Source organism: Streptopelia decaocto, assembly GCF_964273445.1.
Source record: "Streptopelia decaocto genome assembly, chromosome: 1".
Lineage (NCBI taxonomy): Eukaryota > Metazoa > Chordata > Aves > Columbiformes > Columbidae > Streptopelia > Streptopelia decaocto.
In genome coordinates, this window is record NC_138663.1 from 70,524,543 (window position 1) to 70,551,933 (window position 27,391).

A 27,391-nucleotide genomic window follows, 5' to 3' on the forward strand; every position below is an offset into this window, starting at 1 on the left:
CCACCCTGGGAGCTTTGAAAAAAACTCAGGGACTTCGCACCTCGCCTGCAGAGAGTTGCGTCCTCTGGCTTTGAACCTTGCTAGATCACAGGGGTTGTGCAAGTCTCAGGCGATTTCTGGTCCTCATAGGACGAGTCCAGCAATCGCTGTTCTGCCGCTCCCTTCCCTTTCTCGCCAGACTCTCAAGCAGTCAGCACGCCTGTGTTTTTTTGCTGAACACCATTTTTTCCATCCTGGGAAGACTGAGGAGGTTAAACTCCCCGTCTGAACCGAAGCCCTAGACGAGTGCAACTGAGGTTATAGAAATCCGGGAGGGGAAATGACGAAATTGCTTTATTGTGAATAAAACAAGAGGGAGGAGGGAGAGGCGGAACTTCACAAAGGTGAAGGATGGGAAGTTTGCAGAGCTGAGGATTGAGCCTGTCTCTGTGCACCGGGCGGGGGGTTAGTAATTATTTCCTTCTGTCTTTCTGAGGTTGCAATGGCACCTCCTCCTCAATTAGCTAAATCTGTCCCACTTGTCTGCTTTTGTTTCAGAGGAAGATTTCACTTCTGAGCAACTTTTGGGGAGCCTGGTCGCCCACCCATCTGCAGCCCCTGGCTCTATTCACCGCTCGGGAATTACGTGCCAAACCTGGAACAGGGACTTATCTTCCTAGCCAAGCTCCCAGGTCAGCTTCCTCGTAGGAAAGCTGATTTATGCCTGTTTATATGTATGGAAAAAGAAGGCAGAAGCCAAGCGTGGCATCTCTCCAAAATCTCATTGTCTTTGAGGCAGGGAAGGGGTAGAAAAGAGAGGCATAACATCTAAAATGATAAGGTTTGCCTTGTCACGACAGGGAGGACTTGACCAGAAAGGCGAACACAGGGTTTTGCCTCACCTCCCTGTGACTGAAGCCTTTTCCAGGTCCGACAAAACGACCGGTCCCTTCGTGCGCCCCGGCTGGGAAAACAAGCAGCCGCCGCAAGCGCCTCGCTTTGGCTGGGAGCCCTGCGGTAACCGAGGCCCCGGCAGGTGAAACCCGAACAAAACTGTGCCTTTTCCCAGCTCCTAGACACGGGATCAGCCTTGCCCGGGGGTGGCCCATGCGCGGAGAGATGCTTTGGCACAGGTGTGGGGACGGGAATCGCGCCGTCCGGCGCGATTCCCGTCCCCACACCTGTGCCAAAGCATGGCTCCGCCGCTCCTTCCTCTCGTCCAGCCTCATCCTCTCACCCCTCTGAGGCCAGAGGACACCCGGAGCTGGTAAGGAGGCGCGGCCGGGACCGGCGGAGTGAGATGCTACAGGTGGCGGCGGGTCCCTCCCGGGAGCCGCTTCCTTGGGTGCGCATCCCCCGCTCCGCGGAGCCGGCTGGGTTCCATCCGGCGAGGAAAGCGGGGGGTTAAACCCTGGCAGAGGGGATATTTCGCCCCATCCTGCCACGGAGGAGGACTCAGGTTGCGGTGAGGCTAGGTACCAGAAGGAGTTTGCTCACGGGTTAAGTATTTGTGTAGGTGGCAGGAGAACGAAGCCTGCGCCTGTTGTTGCAGCAGATGACAGTCTTTGGTGGGGATGGGGGGGGGGCGGAAATGGGAGGGGGAAAGGGCATGGTATCATGATGTGATAGTAAGTCTCCTAAACCGGTTTGGCACTGCTCAGTTCCTGCCATATTAGCAAAGCCATAGTTGTTTTTTTTCTCTTCTTCTTTCCCCCCCCCCCCCCCTCCCCCCAAGCCCACTGAGGCAGAGATGAGGCAAACTCAGCCATAGGAAGGTGGTTTGTGATGTCACAAGTTTGGTCTTTTCAATAAAAGCAATAAAGAAGGGTCTCCCTCACTATATATATTAGGAGAAGCTTCTGTTCTTCATAATAAAAAAGAGCAGCAAGGCAGAAAAGCACCTGCTTTTAGCACCCTTTATTTAGCACTACTCTGTTGCAAGCAGAGTAAAAACTCTGTAGAGCTGGATTTATTTTGAATAGTATTACTTTTTTATTTCTTTTTTTTTTTTTTTCTTAAGTATAGAACATAGTTTTGGAAGCAATTGCTGAGAAGATCAACCACTGTTGGCCAGGGTGATCTCTGAGAGGCACAGAGGGCTGTAACTCAAGGAAAAGGTGAAGTAACAAATTGTGAAGAAATTTCACTTCTCCAAGTTTATAAAGGCTATTTATTTTTCCTGAGTCTGTAAGGGTTAGGGTGGTGTTTGGGTTTCTTGGTGTGGGTTTTTTGTTTGGTTGGTTGGCTTTTGTTTTGTTTTTATTATTATTTATTTCTGGGGGAAAGGTAATTCTAAAAATATTTAATGGACGTTTTGCCTTTAACATGAGCAATAGACCTATGAGTGTGTGGGAGCTGTTTTCAGGAGACCTTACAATTATTTTTTATTAGGCGAAAGGGCAGTATAAATCAAAGAAGCATATTAGCTATACATTTTAATTTATAGCCTACCAGGTGTTCAGGGAATTTATTTACAGCATAAACGGTTTAATGTTTTCAGCATGATTTCTATTTCAGCTCTTATATTTTCGGCTTTATTTCCCTATATATTATGAAATTTGGTTGAGGACCTGGGCTTTTAAACTGTGGCAGCAAGTGGCGTTGAACTAAATATAACCTGCAGGTAGAAAAATAGTTTGCTCTGCACCTCAGTTTTCTCCAGAAAGCGTTCCTTAATACGGGGAGATGATGAGAAGGAGCAACCAGCGGGCACACCTCAGAGTTTTGTTGTGACTTCTGAGGATGTTGAGAAAACATTTGCTGTAAATCAGGTTGTCAGTGGCAGAAATCACCGACCTCTCCGTACCTGGGGACAGCGGCCGGTACCCGCGGTCAGGTGGCTCCGGGCAGGTTTTGGCGGGGCGTGGAGCGGAGCCCCGCGGAGGGATGAGGGCTCCCGGGATGCCGACGTCCCCAGGTGTTGCTGGCCGCTTGGGCAGGGCCACAGCGTGCGGGGATCCCATCCTCTGCGGTCAAACAGGAGGTTGGCTTGCCAAGTATTTCCCTTTCGAAGAGCCGCCAGAAGGTGGGGGCAAGGGGTACACCAAACCCCCCCGGTTTTCTCACTGTATCTTACTTCGTAATAGCCGGGGGCAGTTTCTTGCGCAATGAAGCTGCATAAAGGGGCGGATTGTGTTACCTTTGGTTTTTACATAAGTATTTTCCCGTGATGGAAAAAGTTGATCCCTTCGTCGGGGGCTGCGGAGCTGCCGGTGGGGCGCGGGGGTGGCGGCCGGTCTCTGGCGGGGTACCGGGGGGGTGGCCGCGCTCCCGCCGCTCCGGCCGCCTCCGTCGCCTCTTCCTCAACCCCGCGCCGCAACCCGCCTCGCACGGCAGCGCAACCTGCCACAGATATTTGCAACGCCCAGGCCAGACTGACGGACGGAGAAGTGGAAGGCGAAAGGGGAGAGGGGAGAGGAGGAGAAAACTTTCCACTAATTTACTTTTTTGGCCAGGAGCGCCCGTGTTCATAGACGGCGAGTCCCTCCCACTTAGCCCCCCCTCCCCTTTACTAGCGTACAATTAATATCATTAGGAATCAGCCCTCCAGCTAATAGAGGAACTGCGACGAACAACGGTAGGTGTGCGAAAGAAAAGGCGGCAACGGTCCCAGGCTGGGCTTTTGGGCTTGATCTAGTAAGTGCTCCCACTGGTTGGGGGATCGCCCTTTCCACTGTGCTGCGGCAGGGGAGGCGCTGACCTAGAGGTAAACACAGAAAGGGAGAGGTAGAGGGAGAGAGAGAGAGAAGCTCGGCTGCAGAAGATGTGAAGAGCTTGGCCGGCGTCCTTAGGGTCTGCTGAGTGCATGTGCTGTCGGGTGTTTCCCTTTCATCGCTGTTTTTTGATTCCGGTCCCGGGAAGCGCTGACTTCTAGTCTTTGGCTGTGGGTATCCTGCCCGGGCTCTTGAGCTCTCCGCACATGTTCCTAGGGCGCCATCTCTTTGCAAAACCCTCCGTCCTCCCGCAGGTCTCCCAGAGGCTGTTTCGGAGCGTGTGAACATCGCAGGCTCCAGCCCTATCCAACCTGCGGAGCCAAGCATGCTCCCCAGCCCCTGAGCCTCCCCGGGCTACCGCTCCTCTTAAACCTCTCGAGCTCTCCACCAAGGCATCGCTCTCTGCTTGAGTCCCCTGTCCTCAACACTGTTGTGGAAACAGCTTTCCGGAAGCAGAGGACGTGAACCTGACTTTTTTTTTTCCAGAGGTATACTTAAAGACAGATGTATAGATGCATTTCCATCTGCACTCCCCCCCCGCCACCCCCCGGCCTGAATCGCTGTATGTGTGCGTGTGTGTGTGTCCGCGCGTGTGTTTACAGAGAAGAGAGTAGCTGAGATGACTTTTGGGAATCTTTGCTTATCTGCAAAGAGGGCTTCTCCTGTAACGTAAAGCCCTGAGACAGCGGTTTAGCGGATTAGAATTGAACACGCCTCAGGGAGACGAACGGACGCGCTCTCTAACCCGACTCAAGTATGAGCTAGATGGTTTTTTAAACGAGTATTGAGAGAGCCCTTGCCTCGGGGCAGCGAGAGGCAGAGAGAGAGGGAGGGAGGGAAGGAGGGAGAAAGGGAGGGAGAGAGGCAGAGAGCAAGGAAGGGAGAGAGACGGAGCGAAGTTTGGAAGAACTGAGCCGCTGACGAAGAGTTCAGAAAGTTTGTTTTTCCTTCACAGCCTGGGAGTTGGTAGAGCCGAAAGCGGGGACTGCTTGAGGACGGCACTGGCGCATGTGTCCCTGGGGACTGATCTCCTTTTCCTTGCAGGTTTTAAGACCCGGAGGATACAATGTTCACTAAACTCTTCCAGCAGTGGAGTTTCGCAGTGTTTCTGCTGAGTTATTCCGTGCCTTCTTACGGGAGATCAGTAGAGGGGATCAGCCGCAGACTGTGAGTTTTGTTTTGTTGTTTTGTTTTGTTTTGTTTTTCTCGCTTCGGTGACGGTGCGGGTGGGGAGGGAGGGTCCCCCTCAGGGCCGGCAGCGCCGGTGGCGGTGGCGGGAACTCCCGCCGTCGGCACCGGCGCTGCCGGCCCGGGCAGTGGGAGTGGAGGGTTGTAGCCTCCAGGAGCGCTCCCGGTGCGGCTCCGCATTACCTGCCCCAGGTGCTCACCGGTGATGCCTAAGTGATACGCAAAGTGCTCTTGGGGCCGGGAAAGGGCGCTTTTCAGCTGTCTGACCTTATACAACTTTTGGGAAAGAGATGTTAAAGCTGAGGGTCTCTTCTTCCGAGGGGAGCAGCAATGCAGCTGTGTGCTTGCCCAGCATGTGCCACTGTCCATGCACCTTTCTGCAGTCGGGAGGGGGTCCTAGTAGGGAGAATCCCGTTTTATCAAACCGCTGTGTGTTACACTAAGTGTCATAAACTTCTCTGGCACTGGCATGGAGCCAATATTGATAAGGGTAGGGGGAACATGCAGTCGTGAGGGCCACCATGAAACTGAAGTACTGAACAATGCATTTGGATTTCTGCCACTTAAGAAAAAAAATCCAAAGGGAGTCCAGTATCTGACTTGGAGACAGAAGCATACTTTTTGATAAATGATAATGTAACTTAAGAGAGCCTGTTCAGGAAATGACCTTTTTGTTTCTTCCAAAGTAATCAACACGGTTTATGCTACTACCCCTACGCAAAGTGCAGAAGAGTAGCCACTGGGCTGATGTAGGACCAGCTGCCTCACACATCTAATTCTCTGGCTTTCACTGGACTTGCATCAGATTTTCTAAGGAAGAAACACTTCAGTCATACTGTGGAGGGCTGTATTGTTAATAAGTTCAAAAGGAAGTCAGATTGGAGAAAGAGAGTTGGAAAAACCCATCACAATTTACAGGCAAACATGACACAGCAAACTTAACTTCAGATAGGTTTCCTTGTAACTGTTTTATTACATGTATAAGGACAAGATATTCAAATAGCACTTCCTCTGCCATTTAAGCAACACAAAAAAATCCCCCAGGTGAACTGACTTCAGACACACCTAAACTTTGGCACGACTCAGACAGCTATTACAAATCTCCTACAGCAATTTGTGTAGAACATGTTATTGCTTATATGCTACAGTGTATTCTTCCCAGCCTATTAAAGCTTAGCTCTTTTGTACTCCTGTGGACAATTGTTGAGCTATTTCTTTCATTTGAGATCATTTTCTTCTTTTTGTATAGAGCAGAATCAAACTTTTTTAGAAATAAAAATATTTGAAGTACAGTTAAATGCTGTTATTCTCTTGGCTAGGAAACTCTGAACTGGATGTAAGCCAATTTTTTTTTTTTTTTTTTTTAAAGTTAGATTTGCTAAGAATTACTCTCTCTGTTTTTGAAGTTAGCTTTGTGGTAACACTTGTTTTTAAAGGTCAGGATTAGAGGTCTTCCCAACATCCCCATTCTGTTCTGATGGGGCAGAGGAAGTGGAAACTAAATAGTCAAAATGCATTTCTCAGCTCCCTCTTTGCTATGGCATGTAAAACACACAAGAAACCAGTTAGCTGTCAGTTAGTGGCATTCACGTAGTTTTGTTTGTGGGTACAGTACAAACACAGACACCACACTGAAACATGTGTCCTGTTTTAATATCACCACAGACTATTCCTAGAGTTAATGGTTAATAACTCACTTAAGCCTAGAGACATTTTTTTTCAGTGAAAGGCTTAAACCAGTAATGGATGAAAATACTGAAGCACATTATTATAACCATGCAAAAATAATAAAAATTACATAGGCCTGGTTCTACAGCTTTACTGAGGCAAATCTCCCATGGAAAGCAATAGCAAACTGTCCCAAGAAAAGATTGCCAGACATATTATTTGTCATAGAAACACTTAAGCTGCTGAAGAACTTCTGAGAAACCCAGTAATGCCTCAAAGTGAAATTAGATATTTTTATCAGCATGCCCAGACACTGCAGCATCATGTCCCTAGATCATCTGAAAATATTTTTCCTAACCCTGAGATAGGTTGAGCAGTTTTCACTCCCTTTGGAGCCAGGGACAAGGGCACTCAGTCTTGCAAAATCCAGACAGAGAGCTGACCAAATCCTTTGCAGTTATTTTGCTGATCAGATCCAACAGGAATAGTCAAGGACAATAACAGTTAAATAACAGCAACTCTGAGACAGAAAGTTGTCACTTGAATGTGTCAGAGACACCAGATAGCCAGCAAAAAAAAAAAAAAAAAAAAATGAAGAAGGAATGTGTCTGAATAGCACAGCTTATCTAGAAGTACATTAAGGCAGAATAGTCACACGTTATAGGTTTCTAGATTTTTCCCACAATGAGTCCTTATCTTGTACGTACATAGTGCATTTGGATACAGTAATTAGTTTGAAGGCTCCGGTCAAATACAAGCCATCAACATCCTTCTCTCGAAAGTGCCCACCACATGTAAGCTTAGCACTTAGTGCACTTGGTTTGGGGTCAGACTCTTTTTCCTTGAATGACAGGCACATTTTGTAGAAGGATGGAAGGGACCTCTAGTGGGTCATTTTAACCTTAACAGCTTAATGTTTTTTTAAATACCGTACCAAATATGTGAATGCAATCATTCCAGTTGCCATTGCCTTCCTCCTCTGTCTGTGTGGGTGAGATATTGTTGATATCTCCATTATGAAGCACTTCTTACATCAGCCTTCTTGGGCAAGTATTTTTCCCTGATTTACAAACACAGAAGTTGTTTGCATAACTGAGGGAGAAGGTCAAAGAGTTACGTATCTACCACATCTTCTTTGTTTTGAGAAGATTTCTGATCTAGAGTATGCAAAGGAAATTGGTAGGCAAAAGGTAATCCTTAAGTCTGGCTGAATAATAAAAGTCATGTGAAATATAACACTACGTAATGTTATACAATCATCTGGAATAGCAGAATGTTATTTGGGGCCAGACTTGATGCTAAATATCATACAGACATTTAAACAGAAACCCACCCTCTTTGGCTCACTAACCCCTCATATGTCAATCCCTGCATTATTTTGGAAATGCGTACTCACTCAAGATGTAGATCTTGTAATGCTGTTTGACTGCCCTTGTGTGTACTGGAACCAAATCTTTAGGTTTCAGCTCTGTAAAATGGAATAGCTTTTCAATCAAGTGTACTTTAATAACAGGTTTTAGAGATTCAAGATTTTGTCACAGTGGGTAAATTGACCAAGTACACATTACAGGATTAAGGCAGCTTTAGGTTGTCTGTGTTAAAAGGAATTATCCTTGGTAGTTTACAAGAGGCAGTAGGAAAGCTTTGCTCATCATATGAGACATACTGTTTTAGACTCAGTAAAGCACCAAGATTTTGTATGCTTTTTATAAACCAGAGGAGTGAAAGGAGAACTGCATTTCCCATGCAAATATCCTGGCAAAATAGATTACTGAAGCTAGGATGTAACATGAGCCACAATGGACAGCTTGACAAGCAGCACAGAAGGACGCCACTCAGAGGAGGCCAAGGTGCTAGTTTTATTGGCATACTTGCAAATCAGACTGACTTCAACAAAAAAGTTGTTAGAGATGCTATTGGAGAGCTTCAGGGAGTGCACTGGTCAAAAAAATTCTCCTGGGGGAGATTCTGAGCTTGCGTTAATGGTCACAGCTGCACTGAAGAGAAGGAAACAATATGGGTTCCACTCGGTATTATTCACATCACATTTTTCTTAGGGACATTGAGCTGAAGGATATAAAACAATTCCCTAAAGCCTGAGGTAATCCAAAACTGATTTTAGGATGCTTAAAATATAGACAAAGTTTGGTCAAATGTGTGTTCACCAACCTGGGTATATCTAGGCCTGATTTTGAGCAAGTATCCCTACTCTATCCCTTCATGTGAAAACAACAGTCATCTTTCAGTCTCATTGTGGAATGGGTGAAAGCTGCTGTTTGAATTTTATACTGAGTAACAGAGACGTAATATCACTCGAACATATCACTTGAACCCAATACTCAGAAAGTGCAGATCTACAAAGACAAAAAGTGAATGGGATGCTCTTAAACCAATGCTAGTTGAAGTTGCCAATTCGAAATAGCTCTAGTGTTAAACAAATCACAAATCTAAATAGTTTGGCTGAAGATAAATTGCAGAACACTCCTCATCATTTAGCATAATATCTGTGTCCACCACATTTTGAAACCTGGTAACGTGATGGGACAATTAGGGTTGGGACAGAAGGAAGGAATATTCACTCACAGTTATGTGTCTTCTCCCATTTCACCCACATGCAGAAACAGCTTCTTATCCAGTTAACTGACCCAATGATTGTATGGCCGGCAAGGCAGTGAATTCATTTTCTTTGGCCAGTAAGAATCCAGTCACATGCAGTACCCTGATGCAAGATGAGAGGATACATGGCCAATCTCAGCACACTGAAGTAGGGCAATTGGAAGGATAAACTGTATTATAGCATTCATGGGAACACAGCTAAAATCCCAGCTTGTGTTCTTTCTGTGCTTCACAGTGCAGCTGTGCGTCTATCCCTCACCAAGGACAAAGCATGTATTTTCTCACAGATATTTATTATCCAGGTGCCATTTTTATCTTTCCTCAGATGTTTCATACCTTCTTTGCCAGTGCAATGTCTCTAAAAGACAGGTAGCTAACCATCTCCTAGTTCCTCGAAAACAAAGCAGACGCTAGTGAAACAGAAGGTCACAAACTCTGGAAAAATACCAGAGATTGACTCAAACCGGGAGGCTCTTGAAGAAGATCCAGTGAAGAGAGCTAGCATAAAACTCAGAGAGCACAGCAGAGAATAATTTCGGCCCAAAAAGTTCGCACTTAAAGGAATACTAGAAAGGCATTTCAAACCATAACTAGACACAAGTGGCCAAGCAGTAAAATCAGCAGGAGTGGCTGAGGCTCATCTCTGCTGATGCTCGGGCTGCTGCCTCCCTGGATAGCTTATCATGGACTGAAGTGCCCACATTTTAGGCACCCAAATTTGAACATTTTCCATTACACTCCTTCCATTTAACTTATTTAAATTTAGAAATGAAATGCACTTTTATGTATTTAGTTATGTTTTTGAAGTACATGACTGAGCAGAAGAAAATTATTAGAATGATGCTGTATAAACACTGCTTCCGGCTTCAGTGCAAGTACTTGTTATTCCTCTCTTTCTTGGCTGCAATGCTCCATTATCTGACCCATTAGTTTTTCTGTCTCTGATGGCTGCCTTCCTGCTTTTACTGCCTGAAGTGTGATATATTAAGAGTTGTCATGCTTTCCTAGAACAGAGCACTGACTAATCCAACTCCAGGTCCAGTGGTGTGTGATCGGTCAGCTGAGAATCATTACCCACTTAGGTCTTTCCCTTCTCTGGAGAGAGCAGCTACTCTGAGAAGCAAGGGTTGCTCCCACAGTCTGATTTAACTAGATGTTTCCAGTCCTGAGAGCTGGTACACAGTCACTGTGGCCACCACTGCCAGAGAAGGGAGGAGCTCCGCCAAGTACTGGGCAATAACCAAATTCTATTTTATTTTTTTTCCCCTCCTCTCTTTCTTTAGCAAACGAGCTGTATCAGAGCACCAGCTATTGCATGACAAAGGCAAGTCAATCCAAGACTTACGAAGAAGAATATTCCTTCAAAATTTAATTGAAGGTGTCAACACTGCAGAAATTCGTGCAACTTCAGAGGTTTCACCTAACCCTAAGCCTGCTACCAACACGAAGAACTACCCTGTCCGATTTGGTAGCGAAGATGAGGGCAGATACCTAACTCAGGAGACAAACAAATCACAGACCTACAAGGAGCAACCCCTGAAGGCATCAGGGAAGAAAAAGAAAGCAAAGCCTGGAAAACGTAAGGAACAGGAGAAGAAAAAGAGGAGAGCTCGCTCAGTTTGGCTAAATTCTGAAATGTATGGAAGCAGTGTGACCGTGAGCCCACTCTTGGACAACTCCGTTACTACACATAATCACAATTTAAGGTAATTCTGATATATAATTTTAGAGGGTATATCACACATTTATTGAAATTGTTATCCTTCAGTGTGAGAGGTCAAGGCCTCACTCAAACTTGGAGCAATAGCACATCTTTGTGCTCATAACTGTACAGTGGCTTTTCAAGCAGAGCACAATCTCAAGGTGCTTTCTGGAGGTAAGTTCCCTTTCCACTTTACACTGGTGATAAAGTCTTCTTTTCCTATGACAAACAACTCAAGTAAACCAATTATTGCCAAAATGAGCTTCCTGAAGCTGAGTGAGTAGTAAGTAATTTCTGCAAAAAGAAAGCACATCATAGCCATTAAAATTTTCTTTCCTCTTTTAACCATAATGTCTCTCACAACAGATACTGGTCCCACACTTGGGCCTCAGCAGATTGAAAACTTTGAATTTTATTTAAGGCTCTGCATCTATAAAATGGTGAAGCTTTCTTTCCTCCCTCTCAAAGCCTCCCCTTCTTGGCAAGTTTCCTACTCTTACTTTACAGTTTTTCATTTTACTGTTTAACCTTAGGGGAGGATATGGAAAATTTAGCTCTTAGTAATATCTGCAAACAACGCAGACCAGCCTTTCACCATAAAATTTTCCCTGCCATTAGGATATTTGAATACAGCTCCATCTTTTTGCCAGCTCATGAAACAATTACGTTGCTGTTGAAAAATGTTGAGCATTGCTTTTGGAGAGAGACGTGCTTCCCTCATGTATGACAATGACAGGTTTTCAGGGCAGCAGTGAGCTGAAGACTTCAGCTTAGGTGCCCCAAGCAACTCATCTGCTTGCAGTCATCATAGTTTGAGTGGAAGTCTGCACACTTGCATACAGAGCCAAGGAATCCAGTCCTCAACTCTCCTTAAATGTTTGTCTTCTCAACAGCAAAAGGCCCACCCTTTTCTCTCCTCCTCCCCTTCACTTTGGCAGAAGAGAGACATAAGAGGAGTGCCACTTGCTCACAGTAAATCCCTTAGAAAGAGACACCAGCTGTGGGATTTACCACAATCCAGTCTTGGGTTAAACTTCATAGGCCACGGTTTGCAACATGCTCCATGGCCTCAACTTCTACCAACATCTACAGGAGTTACTGGCATTTGGGTCTCAGCAGTCAGTGTCCCTGGCTATGAATCAGTTAGCATGGCTGTAGCAGTAGTTGGTGAAGTAAAAGTGTCTGGTTTGTCTCAGCGCCTTAAGAAAAGCACACTCTGGGACTCCCAGGAAGGAGACACCTGACATTTCAACAGATGTTAAGGGATTGTGGTGGCCAATAAATAACACCTGTCTTCAGCACATCTAAATCTTGACTGTAGGGAAAAAAAATTCCAGGGCATTTCAACTTTTTCAACTTTTATTTCTTTTTCTTACTACTCTGTCTTTGGTTGTATATCCAATGGGATATGTAAAAGAGTTAGAGGTACAAGCCTGTTGATTTTCCTAGTTCAGCCTTTCTGTTTCATGTATGGTTAGATGGCTGAAGGCAGTCAGCTTTGCTGTGGAGTCTAGACTGCTGAAGGCAATCCAGCTTTGACCTACTGATTTCACCAAGATGCAGTATTTCTTCAGGGCAAGAAACAGATTCCTAAAGTGGAGCTATATTTTAGATACTTAATTGAAGATGATTAAACAAAGAGAATCTTTAAAACAGGAAAATGAAATTCCTCCTTCACATGTACAGAGCATAATATGCTGGTTCAGCTCTTAAGTAACTGCTAGTATAGAAGCTTGTAGTTATCCCACTAGGCTGGCAAAATACATAATTTCTAAACTTTAAAGGAAAGCAAGTTTCCTTCCCTGACATCTACTTAAGATAGGAGGAATAAGGTTCAATGTAGTTGTTTATGCCATTGTTGGCACAAGATGGGAGAGCACATTTTAGATGAAGGGTGACAACATCTGAGTGACATCGATTCCTCAGCTGCACTGAGCAGGATCAGAAACTTCTACTTTATCTGCTGGTGGGGGGCAAGGAGGGTGTGTGCAGACAGGATTTCCATATGTTACACCATTAGAAGCTGCTTTCGTAGCTCCCCTGAGGCTGGCTGCAGCTTAGGAGAAGCACCGTTACTTTACAGTGAAGAAGTAGATCTGCATAATGCAGCAGGGTAAATGTCGAAGAAGTGCAAAGATAAGCTTTAGGCATGTTTTTCACTGCATCTTTGTGCTTCTTTTCTGCTCAACACACTGAATTACAACCCTCATGCTAATTCCCCCACCCAGTCTTGATCCCAAAATTTTGGGGTTGTGTCAGAAAGAAGACCAAAAATAATGTGCTCTCTAGATCTTCTCACTTACTACAGGAAGTATCTCGCAAAAGAAGCCAACCTTGCAAAATCTGGGACCAAATCACAGAAAGCAACTTGCAAGTAGTCATTAGTACAGAGCCCATTGTCAAGATGTGGCTTAGCTCAGACTCCAAAACAAAGCCTAAAATCCAAGCCAAATCGAAGATGTCACCCTCTTAAAAATAGGCCTGTGTATTGCAGCAACATATACAGTCACGCTTTATGAATTGTGTGCCATTACTATACATATTGCAATATAGCCTGAATACACCCTAATATTGCTAGTTAATTATTAAGGAATTCCACGCTGGCATTTCCATTCCAGGCACTTAAAAATTATTTCTCATGGACATTCCAGCTATATTCCTGTTCCAATTCAATTAAGCTGTTATTACCTAATTTTCTAAGAAATCTTTCAAATGAGTAAACTCCCTAATGTTAGATGTAGTCTCATTTTCAATGTGCACATAAAAAAATCCCTCTTAAGCTCCAAAGGATTTGCTTTCTTGTGCGTCTCACACCCACACATGTCTGCCATGTGGAAAGCTACCCGCAGCTTGGGTGATCAGCTCAGCAATAGAGCAAATCCAGCTCCATCCTATAGCTTCGCATTCCACCCTGTAGCTGTTTCCTAAGGAACCAACATACATTACGGAAATGTGTTGTTCACAGGGACAGAGGGGAAAAAAAGCCCAACCCTTCAGCATTTCCTGCAGCACTGCTAAGAAGTAATTGAAAGTAATATTGTAGTGTAAGTAACGCACTGACAGGGAAGAAGCAGGCTCTGCTTTTGTTCTCATGCCTTCACAAGGAAGGGAGGAGTAGATAACTCACACCAGGTTTCCAGCATCCCTTAGAAAATTCCAAAATCTTAGGACTGTACACAGCTGACTGTTTCAACTTGGACTGAACGAAATGGGAGTCAGAGCTTAACAGGAGATGCTCGTTTTCTTTCAGGACCAAGTTCTTTGTCTCACAGAGTGAAAGCTTCAGGATTATAGTATTTTCATTCATTCAGGTACTTTAAGAGATACACTGTCAAGAGTTTGCTCAGGATCTGAGCAGCCTTTACAGCATAAGTACTGCATACACTCACGTACATGACACCACAGAAATATATACCTCAAGATGAACAGACCCTTCCCCAGCAGGTGGTCTGTCAGTGGGAAAGACAGACCTAATAAGCCCTGTGGGACCACATTAGTCAGAAGTTTAGCATCACGTCCAAGAGGTAAACACAGCAGGGACATGATTGCTACAGTGTTCAATAAGGACTTCTTTTTTCTTATCTTCAAAACAAACTTTTCATTTCTCCAACCATATTTTTTTCTTTTTTCGGCACTTGGCATGTTTATTATAGATTGATACAATTTTTCTACCTGTAGCACTCAGTAATCTTCTTGCATAAACCTCTAAACAAAACTAAAGACCTTTTCTGTTCCTTTGAGTGTACAATATATTGGAATAGATGGCTTCAATGTCATGACAAACTGCACGTCTTCATACTGCTAGCTACGTTGCATTGAAGAAAATAACAGTAGAAGTCTTGCAAAGATGTCTAAACTGTAGCATTGTTAAACAGGCCTTATTATTGCGAATGTTTACCAGCAAGAGGAACATGTTATAGTTTGTGGCACTCTTGCTATTACTTTTATGTCCATGTACTTGAAGTGAAAATTAATTTTTTAATTCTTTTCTGTCCTTTTTTCTTTCCAGGAGGCGCTGACATTTTCAGCAAGAAATTTTTGGAAGACATATTGCAGTATTCTGTAATAGTGAACATATGGGAAGTATTAAAATATTTATTACCTGTAAATATTGTAAATGCTCAGAATAAAACTTTTTCCCCCATTGCTCTCTGAAACTGCACATTTGGTTATTGTGAATTTTCTTTGTTTCTTTTTTTTTTTTTTCCCCCTAAGGCTAAGACAATTATTATTATCACATTTAACATAATTTATTTTGTTGACTGGTGTATTTATTTTGTGAACGTATCTTGGTGCTGCTGACTTTCTATATTTTTTGTAACATAATGCACTTTAGATATACATATCGAGTACATTGATAAGTGACATAAGATGTTCCCGTTTCGTGGTTGACTTCAATGAATGCCTACATACAATTGTTCAAACTGATTTTCCTTTGTGCATGTATAATAGCAGTATTTTAAAATTTGTAAAGAATGTCTAATAAAATATAATCTAATTAAATCATGACTCGGAAGGAAAAATGTGTCCTTTAGGAATTTCAAGAGCACAAACACAATTTTTTTCTTTACTGCGTTTGAAAATCGTTTCCAATTTAATATGTTTACATTGGTTTAAACTCCCACATTTTCACATTAGCTTTTAGTTAAAAATCACTCAGAATATGTTTTATTCCAATGCTCTCTTTCAAGTCAGCTAAGTTGCTGAACAACCTGGAGGTGCTGTCATATAGCTCAGACCCCACTGCAAGGAAAGCACAATTCCCAGTCTTTCCAGTCCCCAGCCCTGCAAAGACAGAATGAAGCATTACACCCTCCAAATGAGAGGATGTGAAAAGCAGCCCCATGGGATGCATCACTTACCACACTCTTGGAAGGTATTCGCATGTCACACCCCACAGTCTTGTTCAAAACCAGACAGATGCTCAGTGTCCTCGACTTCCAGCTTTATTTGAAGATAAAAATGTCTACCACATGAGAAGATTCTCAGCTCTTTGTACTTTGGGACCACCTTATGTTAGTGTGAGAAGAAAAAAAAAAAGGAGTGTTTCACAGGTGAATGTATAAAGGGAAGAAAAAAAAGGTAAACTACAGTAGGTGACACATCACTAGGTACTGTTACATTGCTTGAATAATTTTTCTTCTCTCCCACCACAAAGATGCCTCACATGGCTCTGTTTCTGAAAAACATCTGCATTAATTTTAGTTCTGCCTTATACCCATAGATAACTGTAGTTAAGGAGGAGACCATCACCATTACTTCATTGTCACTGGCTGAAGAACACAACAGAAAAAGTTATCTTGTATAATTTTTTTTTTAAATGAACATATGAGTCCTACTTCCTATCCCTTTTGCTACCACCCCCATGTTAATCACAGCAGCTGCTGTGGGAGCAGCCTGAATAAAAGAGAATGTTTCACGGAGATATCTGTACTTCGTAAAATCCTACTGAATTTCCTCTGTCTCACTGTTTTAACATCAGCAACATCAGAAAAAATGCAAGCATGGAAAAAATAAATTATGAATCCTGGGAATTTTAAGATAGTTCTTGTAATTGTTGCTCCATTCTGGAGTTGCCAAGTTTTTCTTTTTTATCCTTCTTTCCACTTTTTAAAGTGCCATCTTTTTCCATTGCCCAAGTACAGCCATCATTTAATATAAAACAGATGTATTTCTGCTCTCTACCCAATCTTGTGGAAAACTACCTCCAAGAAAGCACTAAAAGCAAGAAAACTTGAGAAAAACTTACCCATCCCTCCCAATCCACATCTCCAAAGTGTGAAATCCATTGCTTCATTATGTCCAGTTAATTAGTACAGCCACAAAGTGCATGCATATTGTTTCCTTTTCAGATGAAATATATTATACATGATGAAACGTAGCACTGCATTAAAGAAAGAAGACATGGTTCATGCTCATTTTCAACTTGGCCTCCTTGCACATCCTGCCTATTTATAGTATCCAGCTAATGCTTGGATTTATACAACTGAAGTTAACTGCAATGTATTCAGAAGGTGATTTTGTATCTCAGTATTACCAGCATTTCCCAGCTGGAACTAAAAACTAAAGCTACAGTGGGCAGAGGCAATTTATCTTCATCAGAAAGGCTGATCCTTGGCAGACAGGTGGCCCAAATAGCATAAAACAAAACCATACACCCAAATGCCAAACCTTGACTCTGTAGAACTGGCCACTTTGTAAGAGGATCTGAAGTACCTCTGGTCTTCCCCAATATCTTTACACTTTTCATTAAGGACTTGCAATTTTTTTTTAGTTTCTATATGTAAAATTTGTGATTCTGGTGAATTTAAGCAGAAGTCCCATTTTTCTTAAAGACCTTTACACAGGCCTTATAAAAGCTGTCTGTGCATACTGTGGTTCACAGATTATGATTTGAAAGCCACTGCTGCAGACTGTTGGATTTAACTCTGTAAAGCTGAATACAAGTTTTTTTTGAGTTCTTAGCTTTGTGGGAAAATAAATCTGGAAGACCCTTGTTTCTGAGACAAACTACAGCAGCTTTTCTTTCCTAAATGTGGGGGGGCTAAAATCTTCCAGAGATTTCAGTTTCCCATACAGTTCAACTCCCATGATCCAACTTGTCTCAAAGATCCTGCAGTAATCTAGACTTATCTTCATATTTTCTGATATGCATGACATCAATTTTTTTTGAATGGTGCTGGAGCTTCAACCTTTGCATTGTATGAACTCTTGGAAGGCTGCACTTTTACATTCATGTGTGTCTGACCACTTGATGTTCTAGATGGAATATGTGCTCACCTAAACATGCCTAAAATGGAGAGCATTATGGGTAAGGAGGCACTCTTGGAGCGAGGCAGGTTACTCACATTATATTCATTTGGCTTCTTTGCTCCCACATTACAGTAAGAGCTAGGATTACATGGTTACATGTTACAGGTCTTACTTCTTTCACCTATTTTCCCTCTCTCTCCTCCCACCTCTGCTTCCCCATCCATGCCTCATTCCTTTTTCTCTGCTGAAACCAAAATCCAGCTTTTGTTTTTTTCATTTGATGTCAGCTACCCTGTGCTCGGCTTGGCTCACTCTTTCTGCTCCCACCAGAAACAACCAGGGTTGTGATCAGTGGTGCAGAGCCTAGTTGGAGGTCTGTAGTTAGAGATGTTCCTCAGGGGTCAGTACTGGGTCCAGTCTTGTTTAACCTGTTCATCAATGATCTGGATGAAGAGACTGAGTGTACCCTCAGCAAGTTTGCTGATGACACAAAACTGAGGGGAAGGGTTGATACACCAGAAGGCTGTGCTGACATTCAGTGTGATCTTGACAGGCTGGAGGACTGGGCAAAGAAGAACCTGATGAAGTTCAACAAGGGCAAGTGTAGGGTCCTGCACCTGGGGAGGAATAACCCTAAGCACCAGTAGAGGTTGGGGGCTGACCTGCTGGAAAGCAGCTCTGCAGAGAAGGACCTGGGAGTCCTGGTGGACAACAGGTTGACCATGAACCAGCAATGTGCCCTTGTTGCCAAGATAGCCAGTCATATCCTTGGGTGCATTAGAAAGAGTGTGACCAGCAGGTTGAGGAAGGTTATCCTCCCACTCTACTCTGCCCCAGCGAGGCTGCATTAGGATTACTGTGTCCAGTTCTGGGCTCCCCAGTTTAAGAAGGATGAGGAATTACTGGATAGAGTCCAGCAGAGTGCTACAAAGATGATTTGGAGGCTGGAGCATCTTTCTTATTATATAAGAAAAGACTGAAAGAACTGTGTCTGTTCAGCTTGGAGAAGAGCAGGCTGATAGGGGACCTTATTTACACTTATAAATATCTCAAGAGTGGGTGTCAAGAGGATGGAACCAGACTCTTTTCAGTGGTGCCCCAAAACAGGATGAGGGGCAATGGGCACAAACTGAAGCATAGGAGGTTCCATCTGAATATGAGGAGAACCTTCTTTACTTTGAGGATGCCAGAGCACTGGAACAGGCTGCCAGAGAGGTTGTGGAGTCTCCTTCTCTGGAGACATTCAAAACCCACTTGGACACATTCCTGTGTGATCTGCTCTGGGTGGATTGGACTAGATGATCTCCAGAGGTCCCTTCCAACCTCAATCATTCTGTGATTCAGTGTTTTTGTGATTTTCTACCCAGGTCAGTGTTCAGCCTTCTCCAGGAATGCAAGACTCCATCACATGTAACATTTCCTTGGGAAGAAAAATGCCATAGCTCCAAATGTGTCCCCTTTCCTTCTTCCCCCAAAATATATACTGACCATGATATCATATGATATCGAATATCCCTTTAGACAGTTTTGGTGATCTGTCCTGATTGTGTCCCCTCCCAGCTTCTTGTGCCCCTGCAGTCTTCCTGCTGAAAAGTCCTTGACTTGGAATAAACCTTGCTTGGCAACCACCAATACATCGGTTTATTATCAACATTCTTCTCATACTAAATCCAAAACACAGAACTATACCAGCTACTAGGAAGAAAATTAACTCTATCCCAGCCTAAACCAGCACACTCTGTTTTTCCTGGTCCCCACCTTCCTCAGCAACACTCAGTCTTCCCTCCTCTTTGGCCACCCAATCCCAGACATCACTCATGTCAGCTTCCTTCACTAGCTTCCTGGCTCAGCAAGTCTTTCCTTCACATCCTGGCTCACAGTCACTGATCCTGTGTTTCTCCAAGTTCTTCATCCCAGCTTTTCTCTTGGCTGGTTATGCTCTCTCCTCAGCAGCCACACCTGCTTTCTCCTGTCCTCTACTTACCTGCTGGCAGCAAACCCAACTAGAGCAGAGAGGGGAGACTTCTTCCTCACTGTTGCTTTACACCACCCTGTCGAAGTGTCTTTTCCCAGTCTCCTGGCTAAGCAGACATTGTAGGGATAGTCTGCCTTTGTCCTTATAGACTTCCAGCATAAGCCTGCTCAGATGTCAGGGTCAGCACTTATGGTGGAACACAGGAGCCAGAGGGTGGTGAGGTACTTTAGGTTGTCCAGTAAGGGATACTCAAAGTGCAGTCATGCACAGCAGTTGGGCATTGCTGATAAGGGAATCTTCATTCAATGAGCATGATTTTTCAGAGTTACAACATGGCCAGGTATTCTTTAAGGTGATAAGAGAGCATTCCTAATGCAGAGGATGTGCTTCCAAGCTTCCATTTTTGCCCTGAGCCACAAAGGTGCTAGGGCTTCTCAAAAGAAATTCTGGAGTATTCTTAACATGTATAATACAAATGTATTTTCCTTGTTTTGCATTAAAAAATGGTATGACTCTTTGGGCTGAAATTTTCTAAAAGACTGGTTACAATTTTCAACTTGAGAAGTCAAAAATTAGTCAGAATTACAAATAAACGAAGCCAGAGTGTCATATTAGGAGATGGTGGATTATCTTGGAAGTGCACTGAACAGTTGTCCCACCTCTCAGATCCAGCTAAGACACTCACAAATGTTGTTACTGCCCAAAAGCTCCAAGGGGAACCTACACTTGGCACCCCACTGCTGCTCTGGTTTTAAAGTAGTCAACATGTTTACTAGAGAACATAAAATCTTTTAAGAGACATCAAATGATGACAGTTCTTCACAGCAGCTACCCTACACTGGACCTCAATAACAAACATTTTTAGGTTCTGTGCATTTGACAGTGGCCGCTCACCAACTATGGAGTTCCACTCACAGAGTTTGTTTTGTGGTCCTTTGTAAAAACAGACATACATTTGGCTTTCAAGACACACACACACAAAGCCAATGTAGTTTATGGCTATACTTTGAAAAAAGTCTGTGCTCTCACGGAAGGGATTTCAAGCACGGGATATTTGGCTTAGTTTTAGGCATTCACCATCTCAACATGTGGACAGCACTATTCCCAATACAATGCACCTACAGTGTAGTAAGCATGTATGTTCACTTATGAGTAAGTGCCCTTGATCTCCTGAGCCACCACAGAGAATTTGGCCCTCTTGCAATAATTCAGAAAGTAGGAGAATGCTGGCTGTATTTAGTTACACTCTTTGAGTGTTTAAAACACTTTGGTTTTGGTCATAATTTACTGTAGAGAAAAGATGCTGGAATAGTTTATCTGGATTCTGAAGTTCTTTATTTAATTACAGAATAGATACAAGCAGAGGAAGCACAAACTACCTTTTGAGGACCACACCACTACACCTCCCATTATGAAATGGAAACCATCAGCATGAAGAATCAGGTCACGTGAGCATAAAATTCATTAGAAAGTATCCATTTTTTCTCTACTAAGACCACCACTAGTTTCTCCTAAGGGCTTCAAGAGCAAAGCAGGGAAAAAGGCACATGCATTGATCCACAATTTTAGCAAGAGCACTTGGACTCTTAAAATAAACTGTTTTACCTCTTTATCCTAGTTATTATTCCAAATGGCTTCAGAACTGCCCGCTCTTCTAAAATATTCTGAGCAATACTGAAACTTTGGTGCAGAAAGGCAAAACACTTTTGTAGAGATTGTGCCCTCCCCTTGCCCCTTATTTTGTTGGTTGGGTTTGTTTGGGTTTTTTCTCTTTGCATGGTTGGTTGTCCCACGTCTTTCACTCAGGCTATGAATAGAGTCATCAGATAGTAAGCCATAGGTTTCAGTATTCATCCAGGTGACTGCTCTTAAAGACAGTTTCTCATCACCCATCTACCATAATACCCCTCTAGACATTGACTTCAGTGGAAGTTATGCACACAACTTCCCACACAATTCTTTGAATACATACCCCCTAGAGTCCACTCTTATAAATCAGTTTCCTGGACTCTTCTCACAACTAAAATAATTTTTTCCTATAGTTAAATGTTAACTAATTTATTGTGGAAAATATCTATGATCTAACCCTCTCCATGCCCCTCCTTCCAAATGAGTTAGTCATCCAACAGTGTGGTTTGTAATGTATATGCCATGGACTGTCTGTTTCCAACAGCTGGATCCTGTTCTCTGACAGTGCAGGTGAGCATCCTCTGCACCTTACTGGGTGCACTGCTGCCTTAGAATACAGGTTTGGACTTCAGAGAGCACATTTAAGACCACTTTATGGATTGTACACAAGCTTCCCTTAAGGAAAACTTCAGAGAATTTGAAGAGATTTTTCTCCCAGTGGAACTGCAATGTAAGTACCACATATGCACTGAAGAAAATCTTTCATTAGCAGCAAGATACTAGAACAGTTTTTCTTACCATGATTGTGCATGTACAAGTATGTTAGAGGCAGGAGGGATTTGTGTGGATTAGTGCCATTAGAACAGCGTTTTATAAGAGCTGGATCACTCAAACAGAAAACTAGTGCAAGACAAAAGGAAAAAATATCCCATTTTGTAACCTGAGTTTTCCAGCATGTATCCAAATTTTCCATTTTGTTGCTACACTAAAGGACTGAAAAAGACCTACTCTGATACATTTCAACTTTTCACACCATTAGTCACTGTACCTGTGTTCAGAAATTTATTCTTGCCCTCTTTCACCCTCTAGTAGCTGAAAGAACATGGAAACACATGAGCATGTAAGAGTGCACTGAGTGCAGCTAAACTCTGGTCCAAATAAAACCAGTTGTTTTCCAATAAAAAGCAAAATTGGCTGTATATCACTTTGTCAGTGGTTCAGTCCTGCAACCAGATTAATCCTCAGTGTGAAATGCGAACTGCCTTAAGGGTCCTTTCATCCAGGCTGGAGCTCAAGGGAGTGGCGACCCATCAACATGGGAACTGGGGGTATTAGTAAACAGTTCCTCAGTCAGGCTTTTAGGCCAGTCTGCTTTTGAAATTTTGAGACAAAACAGGGAAAATTTAGTGCTTTGCTATACCCACTTAAGATGTCTACAGTTTTCAATGCCAGTAGGCAAGAAATGTCTATAGATTATTATCCTTTCTACATTTTGCATGGCTCCAGTTCCTGTTCCAATAACAACCAAGAGAGATTTACTAGGAAAACACATAGGCTTAATAAAATTTTGTAAGACAAATGGGCTTATCATGCTTTTGGGGTAATAATGAGTCTCCTCATTCTGTAGTGATGACATTCCACTCACAAATATGAAATCACATGAGATGAAGGACAAGTCTCTTTGTAACTCACTAACTACACTGAGACTGAGAATTTGGCTTAAATGTACATAGGGTTGATGGGCTTCCTTTACTGTCTCAAGCATTTGAGCCTAACACACCAATATCAGCCCCATGTGATTATTTGCAATCAATAAATATGCAAGGATTGCATGGTCTCCTTGACCACAGAGGTGTTGTTCACATTCACAAGTCCTTGGTATTGCAAGAACTGATCACAGAGAGGTCCTACATGTTTGTGGGACATAGAATCTATCAGTCACACACAGCAAAAGCATGACAACACACAATCTGCAAAGCTGATGTACTCTGGGGAAAAACAGGGGCAAAGCCACCAGCAGCATCTCAGAAGATTTGAAGGCTCATCTCTCAATACAACTGGGCAGCACAGGACAGCCCTATTGTCAATTGCTTGGGTGACAGTCAGTTCCAGATGATACACTGTGAGGAACTGGCATCAGTATAAAAACTTGACAAAACTTTGGGTTTTTTCAAGTGTGAAAGATACAGAGAGGCTGTTCTTTATAAGGCCTCTTCTCAAGTAGTCTAGCTGTTGCACAATGGCTACAGGAAGGTTCTTACAGGTCAGAGTAGATTTGTTTATATTTGAAACACAAAATCCATGAAATAAGATACAGAAAATTTTGTCAGTGAAATGCAGCTGGCATCCACTGTTTTTTTTCTTTTTACATTGTACTTACTCTCACATCAAGAATCCATAGGGCTAAGCAGATCCAGAGCTCTCAGCTTTGCAGTTTCAGAGGCTCACCATTGGCAGGAGAATGAAAACTTTAAATACATCACGATCACTATGACTGTATTCAAGTTGTTCAGATAATGATAAGATGACATGGGGTAAGTATTTGGAGTTAAGAGCAGCTCTAACAACAGATCATCATTTAAATTGAATCCATTTAAGGGACGTTTTTATCAGACACGGATTAATTCACTGAGGCCATTAACAGTTACACTTATTTAAAAAGCCAGCAGCCAGAGACCAACAGAGACAGACATAACAAGAGTTAGTCTTACTGTCCAAAATCATGAGGAAATTTAGAACACACATTAACAATTTGCTGTGCATGTTATTAATATTATTTAAACAACACTGTAGTAAGAATGTATGCATGCATAATGAAAAACAACTACAAAGATCTAATTAAAATTCTCTGAAAAAAAGACATCAGGAAAATGTGTGGCTCATTCTAGGTGATTTTAACACATTAAGAGGAAAGAGATCACAATGGCAAGTTGCCCAAAGCTGGGACAGAGCAGTCTGCAATGTGGTCTTGTTTGTCAGAGCCTAGGTAGGATTATATGAAACAATCTACAGTGGTATATACAATGTCTGTTAGGTATTGTAAAAGGAATGCTTGCCTGGGTGCACTATAAACACCCTGCAGATCTTTTGTTGATGTTAGCAGAAGATACCCCTGGGACCAGTGCACACGCATCAGATGTTGTGCTGCAGGCTGTGCTCACTCCCTCATCATCTGCCTCATGTCCACAGGAGGACTCAGCTTGTCTGAGGGCAGGCTCTTAATCCATCTGGAAGAAAAAATAAAAAATAAAAAATCAGTAGCTACCACATAATCCAGAGGCCGATCTCACACTGGATTCCTGGGAGTCATCCTGGATTTCACCAATATTTTCCCTTCTGCCACTAGACAAGGCTAGCAAGAATGAGAAAGATCCCACAGAAGATGAGATGCATGGGTATCTCAGAACTAGGCTGAACACTTCAGGCACTTCCAAGCAACAAAATTTATGTATAAATTTTTCCTGGTACTGTTTTTGACAGACTACAAAATCATTCGTAGTGCTTTTCTTTAACTCCCAGATTTCTGTTTAGTTTTGTTGGGCTTGGGCAGGCGGGGGGCAGGATGCTCCAGGGCTATATTCAACTGACATTAATCAGGCAAATGTTCCATTGCATTTGTTGGTAGTATTGCCTGTGTAAAAATACTCCCAAGGGCCCCTCGGAGTTTGAAAATATTTGACTCATTTTCAACACAATTCCTCTTCCAGTCTATACCAATCTTTCATTTATTTGCATACAGAGGTGTTTCAGTCCTTCCTTTTCATTCCTGTCCTCCAGGACTGTCCCATCTGTCCTCTTTAAGAGTACAGACTTGTATGCTGTACGTATAAGGTGAGCAGGCTTATAGCTTCAGAGCTTCTGGCACAAGGTACAAAGTAATAGCAACAAAAACACTGACATATGCAGCTGTTTCTTTAAATAAGGGAAGGCCAAGCAAGGTGACCGCTGCCAGCCAAGTCTGAATGTATAAAGAGAACCACTTCCAGAAAGAGGGCTCACAATGTTTTTGAAAGTGAGACCACCTCAGAGATGAAGTTAGTGCCTTCCCCTCCCCCAGTCTTCCCTGACCTGCTTCAAACTTGAGCAAATCAGTTTTTCCAAGCCTCTTACCCCCTCCCTCCCCTTACACAGTCTGATTTTTTTATATGTGAACATTTTGGCAGATCTCAGAACAGTTTTATTCATTCATTTAATAGTCACAAATAATGGTCCTGTTTCACCAGCTAATTATTTCACCAGTCTCACAGATGCATGCCTTTCCTGTACGTTCAGCAAGGAGGAATCCAGTGCCTACAGAGGCAACAATAATAACCTGATTAAAGAACTGATGCATTTGATCTTCTTCCCTTCAAGAAGTTTTGCTTTGTGGATGTTTAAAAGAAAAGAAAAAAAATAAAGATGAAAAAATTAGCCTGATTTCTTCAGGACACAGCATACAGGACATAAATGAAGAGAACCACTGGAGGTCACTGTGACAGAAAAGGAGAATGAATCAGATGAAAGCAGGACCTCCAATGCACCAGCCACCCGTTTGAGGTGGTGGTGGTGGCGGCGGGGGCTGAAAGGGTGAGAGAAGAGACTGCAACTCCAGTCTGACTTTACTGGAACTTGGAGGCACTGGCTGCAGAAGCGAGGCAGGAGATGAGGCTCATGTCCACATCAAAAGCTTGAATGCTGACCAGGTTTGCCTCCAAAGAATCTCAAACTTTTATCTCCTGTATGTGTTTACCATCTTCAATCTGACTGTGAAGTGTCCTGCCCTGCTCAGAGCCTCCCGGCTCTGCACTGCGCTGAATAGGAGCTTTTGTAAAAAACAAAGTTACGTTATATCTTACAAATATAACACCATTTTGCTTTCAGAAATGCTGTTTTTCCCAGCACCAGGGGAAATTTAACCAAAAGCTGTGGATGCTTCGCCTCTGCCCCGGCTGGCAGCGAGGCTTTTGTGCCCCAGCCCTGTACACAGCGCATGGGACTCATTCCTAAAAGGAGAATCACACATTGGTTACAGCGCTGTGGGCTCTCCAACCTATTTCCAAGAACTGCATAGCTCGAAATCCTTACTCGTTTTATTAATGCGTGTGTAGGAGGGAGGGAAGGAAGCACAGTGGGTGTGAGAGGGACAAGGCAACATCACGCCTTTCAAATGTAGGGGGTCATTTTCTGCTTTTTCCACCCTCCCCCCTGCCAGCTGTTAAATCCCATGTTTCTCCAGCAATGCCTGCTGCCTCTATGACAGAGGTATGCACAGCAATCATCACTTGCAATGGCTGAAATCACTTGGCTGGACCCACAGTAGAAGAGGTTTGCAAGTTCATTTGGAATAAGAATCCAAAAAGCTATACAAAGTTGCATTTTTTTTTTTGCCTTTAGAGGCCTTCTCTTTAGCCTTTATCTTCCTTTCTGCTCCACAGTCTCTCAGACCAGTTTCTGCCGTGCCCTTAATCCACCCTGTTGCCCTTCACACAATTCTGGTAACTTCATATTCAGCACAGAATACCATATAAAAACAGAAGGAAAGTGAAACTTCTTCTATCAAATAAAATAATGAAAGTGAAGCTGCAAATGCTACATCTTGCAAATGACATCCCTTCAAGAGAGCTTTCCTTTCTGCCTTGTTTTTTGTGTATGTCTGCATGTATTTTTGCCTAATAACTATGCATACATGCACATGCACGTACGAATGTGTGTGGGAGTGAGAGCCAGAGAGCATATAAAGGGTATTTGGGGATTCTTTGGTTTTGGACTCTCACACACAGTTGGGGGAGGCAAGTTATAAACATATAGGTAGATCCAAGAACGAATACTTTCATATTTGCAGATCTTGATGGCTGCCAAATGCTAGCATTTCAGGGATGCATATTCACATGCAGCTGGCGACACACTTTGGATGATACCCAGGTTTTTGCCAGTTAGGTTTCAGAGTTGAAATATCTCAGCAAACCCTTAACAACAAGAAGGGAATGTTTCCCCTTAGTCTCCATACTCAATAACTAATAAGCAGGCAAAATGGTTTACTGAAAATAGGAGAATGGAATAAATGTTTTACTAGAAATCCTGGCCTTTTAGAAAGAGCAAGTTATCCTTTCCAGGGCCTCCAAGTCAACCTGTTAGCTCCCTAACCTGGAGAAAGACACCAAAGATTATTAGGCTCAATTAAAATCAACC

General features: G+C 43.1%; 1 protein-coding gene across 10 annotated transcripts; it reads left to right on the forward strand.

Moving 5' to 3' along the window:
* Positions 1-653: 653 nt before the first annotated feature.
* PTHLH (parathyroid hormone like hormone) lies at positions 654-15,363 on the forward strand (the record flags this gene model as incomplete). Of its 10 annotated transcripts, none has more annotated exons than XM_082044090.1 (5): positions 654-671; positions 2,005-2,096; positions 4,737-4,859; positions 10,448-10,870; positions 14,876-15,363. In XM_082044090.1, the coding sequence occupies exons 3-5, from the start codon at positions 4,759-4,761 to the stop codon at positions 14,883-14,885; spliced, it is 534 nt and encodes a 177-aa protein (XP_081900216.1). In that variant the 5' UTR covers positions 654-671; positions 2,005-2,096; positions 4,737-4,758. The 10 variants fall into 10 exon arrangements, with proteins under 10 accessions (XP_081900216.1, XP_081900214.1, XP_081900215.1 ...); XM_082044088.1 differs by lacking the exon at positions 654-671 and adding an exon at positions 1,210-1,246 and having other exon boundaries at positions 2,000-2,096; XM_082044089.1 differs by lacking the exon at positions 654-671 and adding an exon at positions 1,268-1,324 and having other exon boundaries at positions 2,000-2,096.
* Between the last annotated feature and the right edge of the window lie 12,028 nt (positions 15,364-27,391).